Source organism: Ranitomeya variabilis, chromosome 6 (genome assembly GCF_051348905.1).
Source record: "Ranitomeya variabilis isolate aRanVar5 chromosome 6, aRanVar5.hap1, whole genome shotgun sequence".
NCBI lineage: Eukaryota > Metazoa > Chordata > Amphibia > Anura > Dendrobatidae > Ranitomeya > Ranitomeya variabilis.
Genome location: NC_135237.1, coordinates 3,213,482 through 3,225,608, shown reverse-complemented (window position 1 = coordinate 3,225,608; position 12,127 = coordinate 3,213,482). Strand labels below are relative to the sequence as shown.

Below are 12,127 nucleotides of genomic sequence, written 5' to 3'. Positions count from 1 at the left end.
ATTCAACTCATGTTATATCAGCATGCTTTAAGCGTACTAAGAAGCCTGACAAGTCTGTTTCAATTAGCACTTTACAGTCTAAGTTTATTCTATCTGTGACCCTGATTTGTTCTTTGTCATCTATTACCGCGGACGCCTATGTCGACTCTGGCGCTGCCTTGAGTCTTATGGATTGGTCCTTTGCCAAACGCTGTGGGTATGATTTGGAGCCACTGGAGGCTCCGATACCTCTGAAAGGGATTGACTCCACCCCATTGGCTAGTAATAAACCACAATACTGGACACAAGTGACTATGCGTGTTAATCCGGATCACCAGGAGGTTATTCGCTTTCTGGTGCTGTATAATCTACATGATGTTTTGGTGCTGGGATTGCCATGGCTGCAATCTCATAACCCAGTCCTCGACTGGAGAGCTATGTCTGTGTTAAGCTGGGGATGTAAAGGAACTCATGGGGACGTACCTTTGGTTTCCATTTCATCATCTATTCCCTCTGAGATTCCTGAATTCTTGTCTGACTTTCGTGACGTTTTTGAAGAACCCAAGGTTGGTTCACTACCTCCGCACCGGGAGTGCGATTGTGCCATAGACTTGATTCCGGGTAGTAAATACCCTAAGGGTCGTTTATTTAATCTGTCTGTGCCTGAACACGCTGCTATGCGAGAATATATAAAGGAGTCCTTGGAAAAGGGACATATTCGTCCTTCGTCATCTCCCTTAGGAGCCGTTTTTTTTCTTTGTGTCTAAGAAAGACGGCTCTTTGAGGCCGTGTATTGATTATCGACTTTTGAATAAAATCACGGTTAAATATCAATATCCGTTACCACTGCTTACTGATTTGTTTGCTCGGATAAAGGGGGCCAAGTGGTTCTCTAAGATTGATCTCCGTGGGGCGTATAATTTGGTGCGAATCAAGCAGGGGGATGAGTGGAAAACCGCATTTAATACGCCCGAGGGCCATTTTGAGTATTTGGTGATGCCTTTTGGTCTTTCAAATGCCCCTTCAGTCTTCCAGTCCTTTATGCATGACATTTTCCGCGATTATTTGGATAAATTTATGATTGTTTATCTGGATGATATTCTGATTTTTTCGGATGACTGGGACTCTCATGTCCAGCAGGTCAGGAGGGTTTTTCAGGTTTTGCGGTCTAATTCCTTGTGTGTGAAGGGTTCTAAGTGTGTTTTTGGGGTTCAAAAGATTTCTTTCTTGGGATACATTTTTTCCCCCTCTTCCATCGAGATGGATCCTGTCAAGGTTCAGGCTATTGGTGATTGGACGCAACCCTCTTCTCTTAAGAGTCTTCAGAAATTTTTGGGCTTTGCTAACTTTTATCGTCGATTTATTGCTGGTTTTTCTGATGTTGTAAAACCATTGACTGATTTGACTAAGAAGGGTGCTGATGTTGCTGATTGGTCCCCTGATGCTGTGGAGGCCTTTCGGGAGCTCAAGCGCCGCTTTTCTTCCGCCCCAGTGTTGCGTCAGCCTGATGTTGCTCTTCCTTTTCAGGTTGAGGTCGACGCTTCTGAAATCGGAGCTGGGGCGGTGTTGTCGCAGAGAAGTTCCGACTGCTCCGTGATGAGACCTTGTGCTTTTTTTTCCCGTAAATTTTCGCCCGCCGAGCGGAATTATGATATTGGGAATCGGGAGCTTTTGGCCATGAAGTGGGCTTTTGAGGAGTGGCGTCACTGGCTTGAGGGGGCCAGACATCAGGTGGTGGTATTGACTGACCACAAAAATTTAATTTACCTTGAGTCTGCCAGGCGCCTGAATCCTAGACAGGCGCGCTGGTCGTTGTTTTTCTCTCGGTTTAATTTTGTGGTGTCGTACCTACCGGGTTCTAAGAATGTTAAGGCGGATGCCCTTTCTAGGAGTTTTGAGCCTGACTCCCCTGGTAATTCTGAGCCCACAGGTATCCTTAAAGATGGAGTGATATTGTCTGCCGTTTCTCCAGACCTGCGGCGGGCCTTGCAGGAGTTTCAGGCGGATAGACCTGATCGTTGCCCACCTGGTAGACTGTTTGTTCCTGATGATTGGACCAGTAGAGTCATTTCTGAGGTTCATTCTTCTGCGTTGGCAGGTCATCCTGGAATCTTTGGTACCAGGGATTTGGTGGCAAGGTCCTTCTGGTGGCCTTCCCTGTCACGAGATGTGCGAGGCTTTGTGCAGTCTTGTGACGTTTGTGCTCGGGCCAAGCCTTGTTGTTCTCGGGCTAGTGGATTGTTGTTGCCCTTGCCTATCCCGAAGAGGCCTTGGACGCACATCTCGATGGATTTTATTTCGGATCTGCCTGTTTCTCGGAAGATGTCTGTCATCTGGGTGGTGTGTGACCGTTTCTCTAAGATGGTCCATCTGGTTCCCTTGCCTAAGTTGCCTTCTTCTTCCGAGTTGGTTCCTCTGTTTTTTCAAAATGTTGTTCGTTTGCATGGTATTCCTGAGAATATCGTTTCTGACAGAGGGACCCAATTCGTGTCTAGATTTTGGCGGGCATTCTGTGCTAGGATGGGCATAGATTTGTCTTTTTCGTCTGCTTTCCATCCTCAGACTAATGGCCAGACCGAGCGGACTAATCAGACCTTGGAGACATATTTGAGGTGTTTTGTGTCTGCGGATCAGGATGATTGGGTTGCTTTTTTGCCTTTGGCGGAGTTCGCCCTCAATAATCGGGCCAGCTCTGCCACCTTGGTGTCCCCGTTTTTCTGTAATTTGGGGTTTCATCCTCGATTTTCCTCCGGTCAAGTGGAATCTTCGGATTGTCCTGGAGTGGATGCTGTGGTGGAGAGGTTGCATCAGATTTGGGGGCAGGTGGTGGACAATTTGAAGTTGTCCCAGGAGAAGACTCAGTTTTTTGCCAACCGCCGTCGTCGTGTTGGTCCTCGGCTTTGTGTTGGGGACTTGGTGTGGTTGTCTTCTCGTTTTGTCCCTATGAGGGTTTCTTCTCCTAAGTTTAAGCCTCGGTTCATCGGCCCGTACAAGATATTGGAGATTCTTAACCCTGTGTCCTTCCGTTTGGACCTCCCTGCATCCTTTTCGATTCATAATGTTTTTCACCGGTCATTGCTGCGCAGGTATGAGGTACCGGTTGTGCCTTCCGTTGAGCCTCCTGCTCCGGTGTTGGTTGAGGGTGAGTTGGAGTACGTTGTGGAAAAGATCTTAGACTCTCGTGTTTCCAGACGGAGACTCCAGTATCTGGTCAAATGGAAGGGATACGGTCAGGAGGATAATTCTTGGGTCACTGCCTCTGATGTTCATGCCTCCGATCTTGTCCGTGCCTTTCATAGGGCTCATCCTGATCGCCCTGGTGGTTCTGGTGAGGGTTCGGTGCCCCCTCCTTGAGGGGGGGGTACTGTTGTGAAATTGGATTCTGGGCTCCCCCGGTGGCCACTTGTGGAATTGAACTTGTGTGCATCATCCCCTCTGTTCACCTGCTCCTATCAGGATGTGGGAGTCGCTATATAACCTTGCTCCTCTGTCAGTTTCTTGCCGGTCAACAATGTAATCAGAAGCCTTTTGTGCTTGTTCCTGCTACTAGACAACTCCCAGCTAAGTTGGACTTTTGTCCTTGTGTGTTTTTGCATTTTGTTCCTGTTCACAGCTGCTGTTTCGTTACTGTGTCTGGAAAGCTCTTGTGATCGGAAATTGCCACTCTGGTGTTATGAGTTAATGCTAGAGTCTTAAAGGAATTTCTGGATGGTGTTTTGATAGGGTTTTCTGCTGACCATGAAAGTGTCCTTTCTGTCTTCCTGCTATCTAGAAAGCGGACCTCGATTTTGCTAAACCTATTTTCATACTACGTTTGTCATTTCATCTAAAATCACCGCCAATATATGTGGGGGCCTCTGTCTGCCTTTTGGGAAAATTTCTCTAGAGGTGAGCCAGGACTGTCTTTTCCTCTGCTAGGATTAGGTAGTTCTCCGGCTGGCGCTGGGCATCTAGGGTTAAAAAACGTAGGCATGCTACCCGGCCACTTCTAGTTGTGCGGCAGGTTTAGTTCATGGTCAGTATAGTTTCCATCTTCCAAGAGCTAGTTCTCATATATGCTGGGCTATGTTCTCTCGCCATTGAGAATCATGACAATACGGGGTCGGTGTTATATATGCGCTGTATATGGGGTCGGTGTTATATACGGGTCGGTGTTATATATACGTTGTATACGGGGTCGGTGTTATATATATGCTGTATACGGGGTCGGTGTTATATATACGCTGTATACGGGGTCGGTGTTATATATACGCTGTATACGGGGTCGGTGTTATATATACGCTGTATATGGGGTCGGTGTTATATATACGCTGTATACGGGGTCGGTGTTATATATACGCTGTATACGGGGTCGGTGTTATATATACGCTGTATATGGGGTCGGTGTTATATATACGCTGTATACGGGGTCGGTGTTATATATACGCTGTATACGGGGTCGGTGTTATATATACGCTGTATACGGGGTCGGTGTTATATATACGCTGTATACGGGGTCGGTGTTATATATATACGCTGTATACGGGGTCGGTGTTATATATATACGCTGTATACGGGGTCGGTGTTATATACGGGGTGGGTGTTATATATACGCTGTATACGGGGTCGGTGTTATATATACGCTGTACACGGGGTCGGTGTTATATATACGCTGTATACGGGGTCGGTGTTATATATACGCTGTATACGGGGTCGGTGTTATATATACGCTGTATACGGGGTCGGTGTTATATATACGCTGTATACGGGGTCGGTGTTATATATACGCTGTATACGGGGTCGGTGTTATATACGGGGTCGGTGTTATATACGGGATCGGTGTTATATACGGGGTCGGTGTTATATACGGGGTCGGTGTTATATACGGGGGTCGGTGTTATATCCGGGGGTCGCCGCTGTGACCGGAAGTGTGGCCGCTGAGGGGCTCTCGCTGTGACCGGAAGTGCGGCTGCGGGGGGCGCGGTGACGCAGGCGGTGACGCGGACGGGTGGGCGCGCTCTGTGTGTGGGAGTGCGCGCTCCCGGAGTCCCCGTTACAGCGGAGATAGCGGCGGTCGCGGTCTCGTCCCTCCCTCCGTCCCGGGGCCTTCTCCCCTCCCCGCCCCCTGCGGACGATCAGCCCCATCCTCCGTCCATTCATCCGTTGACCCCGTGGTCCCCGCTGTCGCCATGAATTTCTCCCCGGCCGGCCTGTCCGGCAGCCCCCAGTCCTCGCTGTCCTCCCAGGTGTCGGTGTCCGGAGCCTCCGTCCCCTCCCAGTTCGGTACCGTCCCCCAGTTCGGCTCCGGGGCAGTGTCCGCAGCGCAGCCCCCCGGGGCCCCCCAGTATGTGCTGTCCAACTCTGTGGCCATCAGGGCCGAGATTCAGAGGTTCGAGTCCGTGCACCCCAATATCTACGCCATCTACGACCTGATCGAGCGCGTGGACGACCTCGCTCTGCAGAACCAGATCCGGGAGCACGTCATCTCCATCGAAGGTGAGCGGAGTGTGGCCGGGGATCCGCCGGGTGAGCGGAGTGTGTCCGGGGATCCGCCGGGTGAGCGGAGTGTGTCCGGGGATCCGCCGGGTGAGCGGAGTGTGGCCGGGGATCCGCCGGGTTAAGGAGTGTGTCCGGGGATCCGCCGGGTGAGGGGCGTGTGTCCGGGGATCCGCCGGGTGAGGGGCGTGTGTCCGGGGATCCGCCGGGTGAGGGGCGTGTGTCCGGGGATCCGCCGGGTGAGCGGAGTGTGTCCGGGGATCCGCCGGGTGAGGGGCGTGTGTCCGGGGATCCGCCGGGTGAGGGGCGCGTGTCCGGGGATCCGCCGGGTGAGGGGCGCGTGTCCGGGGATCCGCCGGGTGAGGGGCGCGTGTCCGGGGATCCGCCGGGTGAGGGGCGTGTGTCCGGGGATCCGCCGGGTGAGGGGCGTGTGTCCGGGGATCCGCCGGCTGTGGCGTCGTGGCGCGGTCCTCCCCCGGCTGTGGCGTCGTGGCGCGGTCCTCCCCCGGCTGTGGCGTCGTGGCGCGGTCCTCCCCCGGCTGTGGCGTCGTGGCGCGGCCTCCCCCGGCTGTGGCGTCGTGGCGCGGTCCTCCCCCGGCTGTGGCGTCGTGGCGCGGTCCCCCCCCGGCTGTGGCGTCGTGGCGCGGTCCCCCCCGGCTGTGGCGTCGTGGCGCGGCCTCCCCCGGCTGTGGCGTCGTGGCGCGGCCTCCCCCGGCTGTGGCGTCGTGGCGCGGTCCTCCCCCGGCTGTGGCGTCGTGGCGCGGTCCTCCCCCGGCTGTGGCGTCGTGGCGCGGTCCTCCCCCGGCTGTGGCGTCGTGGCGCGGTCCTCCCCCGGCTGTGGCGTCGTGGCGCGGTCCTCCCCCGGCTGTGGCGTCGTGGCGCGGTCCTCCCCCGGCTGTGGCGTCGTGGCGCGGTCCTCCCCCGGCTGTGGCGTCGTGGCGCGGTCCTCCCCCGGCTGTGGCGTCGTGGCGCGGTCCTCCCCCGGCTGTGGCGTCGTGGCGCGGTCCTCCCCCGGCTGTGGCGTCGTGGCGCGGTCCTCCCCCGGCTGTGGCGTCGTGGCGCGGTCCTCCCCCGGCTGTGGCGTCGTGGCGCGGTCCTCCCCCGGCTGTGGCGTCGTGGCGCGGTCCTCCCCCGGCTGTGGCGTCGTGGCGCGGTCCTCCCCCGGCTGTGGCGTCGTGGCGCGGTCCTCCCCCGGCTGTGGCGTCGTGGCGCGGTCCTCCCCCGGCTGTGGCGTCGTGGCGCGGTCCTCCCCCGGCTGTGGCGTCGTGGCGCGGTCCTCCCCCGGCTGTGGCGTCGTGGCGCGGTCCTCCCCCGGCTGTGGCGTCGTGGCGCGGTCCTCCCCCGGCTGTGGCGTCGTGGCGCGGTCCTCCCCCGGCTGTGGCGTCGTGGCGCGGTCCTCCCCCGGCTGTGGCGTCGTGGCGCGGTCCTCCCCCGGCTGTGGCGTCGTGGCGCGGTCCTCCCCCGGCTGTGGCGTCGTGGCGCGGTCCTCCCCCGGCTGTGGCGTCGTGGCGCGGTCCTCCCCCGGCTGTGGCGTCGTGGCGCGGTCCTCCCCCGGCTGTGGCGTCGTGGCGCGGTCCTCCCCCGGCTGTGGCGTCGTGGCGCGGTCCTCCCCCGGCTGTGGCGTCGTGGCGCGGTCCTCCCCCGGCTGTGGCGTCGTGGCGCGGTCCTCCCCCGGCTGTGGCGTCGTGGCGCGGTCCTCCCCCGGCTGTGGCGTCGTGGCGCGGTCCTCCCCCGGCTGTGGCGTCGTGGCGCGGTCCTCCCCCGGCTGTGGCGTCGTGGCGCGGTCCTCCCCCGGCTGTGGCGTCGTGGCGCGGTCCTCCCCCGGCTGTGGCGTCGTGGCGCGGTCCTCCCCCGGCTGTGGCGTCGTGGCGCGGTCCTCCCCCGGCTGTGGCGTCGTGGCGCGGTCCTCCCCCGGCTGTGGCGTCGTGGCGCGGTCCTCCCCCGGCTGTGGCGTCGTGGCGCGGTCCTCCCCCGGCTGTGGCGTCGTGGCGCGGTCCTCCCCCGGCTGTGGCGTCGTGGCGCGGCCCTCCCCCGGCTGTGGCGTCGTGGCGCGGCCCTCCCCCGGCTGTGGCGTCGTGGCGCGGCCCTCCCCCGGCTGTGGCGTCGTGGCGCGGCCCTCCCCCGGCTGTGGCGTCGTGGCGCGGCCCTCCCCCGGCTGTGGCGTCGTGGCGCGGCCCTCCCCCGGCTGTGGCGTCGTGGCGCGGCCCTCCCCCGGCTGTGGCGTCGTGGCGCGGCCCTCCCCCGGCTGTGGCGTCGTGGCGCGGCCCCCCCCGGCTGTGGCGTCGTGGCGCGGTCCCCCCCCGGCTGTGGCGTCGTGGCGCGGTCCCCCCCCGGCTGTGGCGTCGTGGCGCGGTCCCCCCCCGGCTGTGGCGTCGTGGCGCGGTCCTCCCCCGGCTGTGGCGTCGTGGCGCGGTCCTCCCCCGGCTGTGGCGTCGTGGCGCGGCCCTCCCCCGGCTGTGGCGTCGTGGCGCGGCCCTCCCCCGGCTGTGGCGTCGTGGCGCGGCCCTCCCCCGGCTGTGGCGTCGTGGCGCGGCCCTCCCCCGGCTGTGGCGTCGTGGCGCGGCCCTCCCCCGGCTGTGGCGTCGTGGCGCGGCCCTCCCCCGGCTGTGGCGTCGTGGCGCGGCCCCCCCCGGCTGTGGCGTCGTGGCGCGGCCCCCCCCGGCTGTGGCGTCGTGGCGCGGTCTCTGCTGGGTTTTTTTTGTACAATATTCATTGATGATATTTCAGCCATTTTGGGACACACACCGGTTGTTCTCCTCACACGTGTTTGACCCCGACTGCCCCGGATCCTTGTGTGCCGACCGATATCATCCCGTGTCAGCTCTGCTGTGCCGCGACATTACACACGATGTACAGGAGCATCTCACTAAATTAGAATATCATCAGAAAGTGGAATTATCTCAGTTCTTCAATACATAAAGTGACTCTCCTATATTCTATAGAGTCATTACACACAGAGTGATCTATTTCATGTGTTTATTTCTGTTAATGTTGATGATTATGGCTTACAGACAATGAAAACCCAGAAGTCATTATCTCATTATATTAGAATACTTTATAACACCAGCTTGAAAAATGATTGTAAATTCTGAAATGTTCCCTGTTGAAATGTATGATCAGTAAATGCCCTCAATACTTGGTCACGGCTCCTTTTGCATCAATTACTGCATCAATGCGGCGTGGCATGGAGGCGATCAGCCTGTGGCACTGCTGAGGGGTTATAGAAGCCCAGGTTGCTTTGATAGCAGCCTTCAGCTCGTCTGCATTGTTGGGTCTGGTGTCTCATCTTCCTCTTGACAATACTCCATAGATTCTCTATGGGGTTAAGGTCAGGTGAGTTTGCTGCCAATCACGCCCAGTGATACTGTTGTTTTTACACCAGGTATTGGTACATTTGGCAGTGTGGACAGGGGCCAAGTCCTGCTGGAGAATGACATTTCCATCTCCATAAAGCTTGTCGGCAGAGGGAAGCATGAAGGGCTCTACAATGTCCTGGTAGACGGCGGCGCTGACTTTGGTCTTGATAAAACCCAGTGGACCTACACCAGCAGATGACATGGCTCCCCGAACCATCACTGATTGTGGAGACTTTACAACATTGGGAACATTTCAGATTTTACAATCATTTTTCAAGCCGGTGATATAAAGTATTCTAATTTACTGAGATAATGACTTCTGGGTTTTCATTGGCTGTAAGCCATAATCATCAACATTAACAGAAATAAACACATGAACTAGATCACTCTGTGTGTAATGACTCTATAGAATATAGGAGAGTCACTTTCTGTATTGAAGAACTGTAATAAATTCACCTTCTGATGATATTGTAATTTTGTCAGACCCTCCTGTAGCACTTCTCTGCCGTGCTTAGGCAGCTTGTCCTGGCTCTGCAGTGACCCCAGAGCTGTCATTATGTCTCTTACAGGAGGAGCCCAGAACAGGCCCTGAGCACAGCTGATGACATAAGTGTGATTCTGACACATCCCTGGACAGTGTGGGGGAGGGGCAGCACCACAGAGCTGACGGGTCTATGGGAAGAGGCAAGTTGATGGCTGTGTCACATTACAATTCCTCCTCAGCTGTTCTGCCCTGACTGCTGCTGGAGGCGAGAGCAGAGCTGTCCTTCATCTCTGCTGGGGGCGGGCTCTTCATTCCCTGACAGTTGGTGCCGTCTTATGATTGGTCAGCAACATACAGAGGGAACTCGTCCACGCCCCCCATGAAAACTTTCAAATAACACCTACTTTCATAGAATGTTAGAGTTGGAAGGAACCTCCAGGGACATCGGAACCTCCAGGGTCATCGGAACCTCCAGGGTCATCGTGTCCAACCCCCCTGATCAGTGCACGGTTCGCTAAACCATCTCAGACAGATCTGTCCAGCCTCTGTGTGAAGACTTCCATTGAAGGAGAACTCACCACCTCTCGTGGCCGCCTGCTCCACTTACTGATCACCCTAACTGTCAAAAGTTTTTTTTTTTTTTTTTTTTCTTCTTTCTAATATCTAATCTGTATCTTCTCCCTCTGTTTCATCCCATTGCGTCTCATGTTTCCATGTGCAAATAGGAATAATAATCCCTCTACACTGCGACAGCCCTTCTCATATTTTTGTAGACAGCTATTAAGTCTAGTATTATCCTTTTTTGCAGCTAAACATTCTCAGATCTTTTACCCGTTCCTCGTAGGACATACTTTGCAGACCGGTCACCATCCTGGTCATTCTTCTCTGAACTTGGTCCAGTTTGTTGATGTGTTTTTTTTTTTTTAAATGTGCCCAGAACTAGACCCAGTATTCCAGATGAGGCCTGACCAAGGAGGAGTAGAGGGTGAGAATTACTTCACGTGATCTAGACTGTGCTTCTCTCTAATACAGGAATATGAAGAGAAATACGGCAAGACTCACCGGTCCAGGTGTAGTACAAAATCTTTATTGAAGCCTCAGAAGAAACCTCTCATTCACGGCCGGGGCAGTGGAACAGGAAGGGAGTTGAGCAGGATGTGACGACGGCCGTTTCGTGCTAACGTCGAACCTGTGGAAGCGCGAAACGGCCGTCGTCACATCCTGCTCACCTCCCTTCCTGTTCCACTGCCCCGGCCGTGAATGAGATGTTTCTTCTGAGGCTTCAATAAAGATTTTGTACTACACCTGGACCGGTGAGTGTTGCCGTATTTCTCTTCATATTCCTGGATGTTTTTTCTTTTTTTCATACGAGCACCTCTACCGTGTTGTCAGTTCCATGCTCACCACCGGAGGGACCGCAATCAGCTATTTGATCCAGTAGCAGCTGTGCGGCTGTATTTTCTTTTCTTTTCATGGTATGGACATTCACTTCTCTTAATACAGCCTAGAACTATTTGCCTTTCATTTCTGCTGCATTACACTGTTGACTCATGTGAAGTCTGTGATTTAATGGTATACCCAAGTCTTTTCACATGTGCTGTTGATTAGTTCTATTCCTCCCATTCTATAGATGTAATTTTAGTTTTTCTTGGACCAAAGCGCCTTTCCCTGTGTGAACTCTACCTTATGCCTACCAAAACATGTGCATCCCTACACCGTATAGCTTGTCTTCATCTTGGCCCTCTTGATGCAGTGTCCTGGGTAGAAGACATCACATACACATGGAGAACTGTAAGTCTACCTGGCAAGCTGTGTGCTGCAGCTGGCTGTTTTTAGTAGGTAAATGCTCCTGCGATCCTGGCAGCTTTATAACGGTGTTTACAAAACTTTAGAAAAGAGCTAGGAACTGCTGCACTTGTTCTGCTGTTGCGTTCCTCGGAAAGCTGCCGACTCCCTCTCTGCCGCCACCTGCCGACTCCCTCTCTGCCGCCACCTGCCGACTCCCTCTCTGCCGCCACCTGCCGACTCCCTCTCTGCCGCCACCTGCCGACTCCCTCTCTGCCGCCACCTGCCGACTCCCTCTCTGCCGCCACCTGCCGACTCCCTCTCTGCCGCCACCTGCCGACTCCCTCTCTGCCGCCACCTGCCGACTCCCTCTCTGCCGCCACCTGCCGACTCCCTCTCTGCCGCCACCTGCCGACTCCCTCTCTGCCGCCACCTGCCGACTCCCTCTCTGCCGCCACCTGCCGACTCCCTCTCTGCCGCCACCTGCCGACTCCCTCTCTGCCGCCACCTGCCGACTCCCTCTCTGCCGCCGCCTGCCTCGGAGAGCTGCCTCCTCCCTCTCTGCTGCCGCCGCCTGCCTCGGAGAGCTGCTGACTCCCTCTCTGCTGCCGCCGCCTGCCTCGGAGAGCTGCTGACTCCCTCTCTGCTGCCGCCGCCTGCCTCGGAGAGCTGCTGACTCCCTCTCTGCCGCCGCCTGCCTCGGAGAGCTGCTGACTCCCTCTCTGCCGCCGCCTGCCTCGGAGAGCTGCTGACTCCCTCTCTGCCGCCGCCTGCCTCGGAGAGCTGCTGACTCCCTCTCTGCCGCCGCCTGCCTCGGAGAGCTGCTGACTCCCTCTCTGCCGCCGCTGCCTGCCTCGAATCCCTGGAGTTCGGTGCCTGCAGATCCTAATTAGTCAGCTCATTAAATCCACCAAGATCAGAGAGGGAGTTCGACCATGTGATTAATCTAGGACGCCACTGCAAACTTTCCACATCTTTCCTTTATTTAATTCAACAAAGTGTTTTTTTTTGTTTTTGTTTCTTTTTTCTCTTTATAAGATCAGGAACT

General features: G+C 56.2%; 1 protein-coding gene across 2 annotated transcripts in view; it reads left to right on the top strand.

Annotated features, from left to right (window-relative positions):
• Nucleotides 1-4,923: 4,923 nt before the first annotated feature.
• The window catches only part of AGAP3 (ArfGAP with GTPase domain, ankyrin repeat and PH domain 3), a 498,289-nt gene continuing 491,085 nt past the window's right edge, over nt 4,924-12,127 (top strand). Inside the window, exon 1 of one of the 2 annotated variants that reach the window (XM_077267735.1) lies at nt 4,924-5,454. In XM_077267735.1, coding sequence (XP_077123850.1) covers nt 5,148-5,454 — 307 coding nt within the window. In that variant the 5' untranslated portion in view covers nt 4,924-5,147. The remainder of the gene's footprint in view (nt 5,455-12,127) is intronic. The other variant, XM_077267734.1, reaches the window with a different exon arrangement.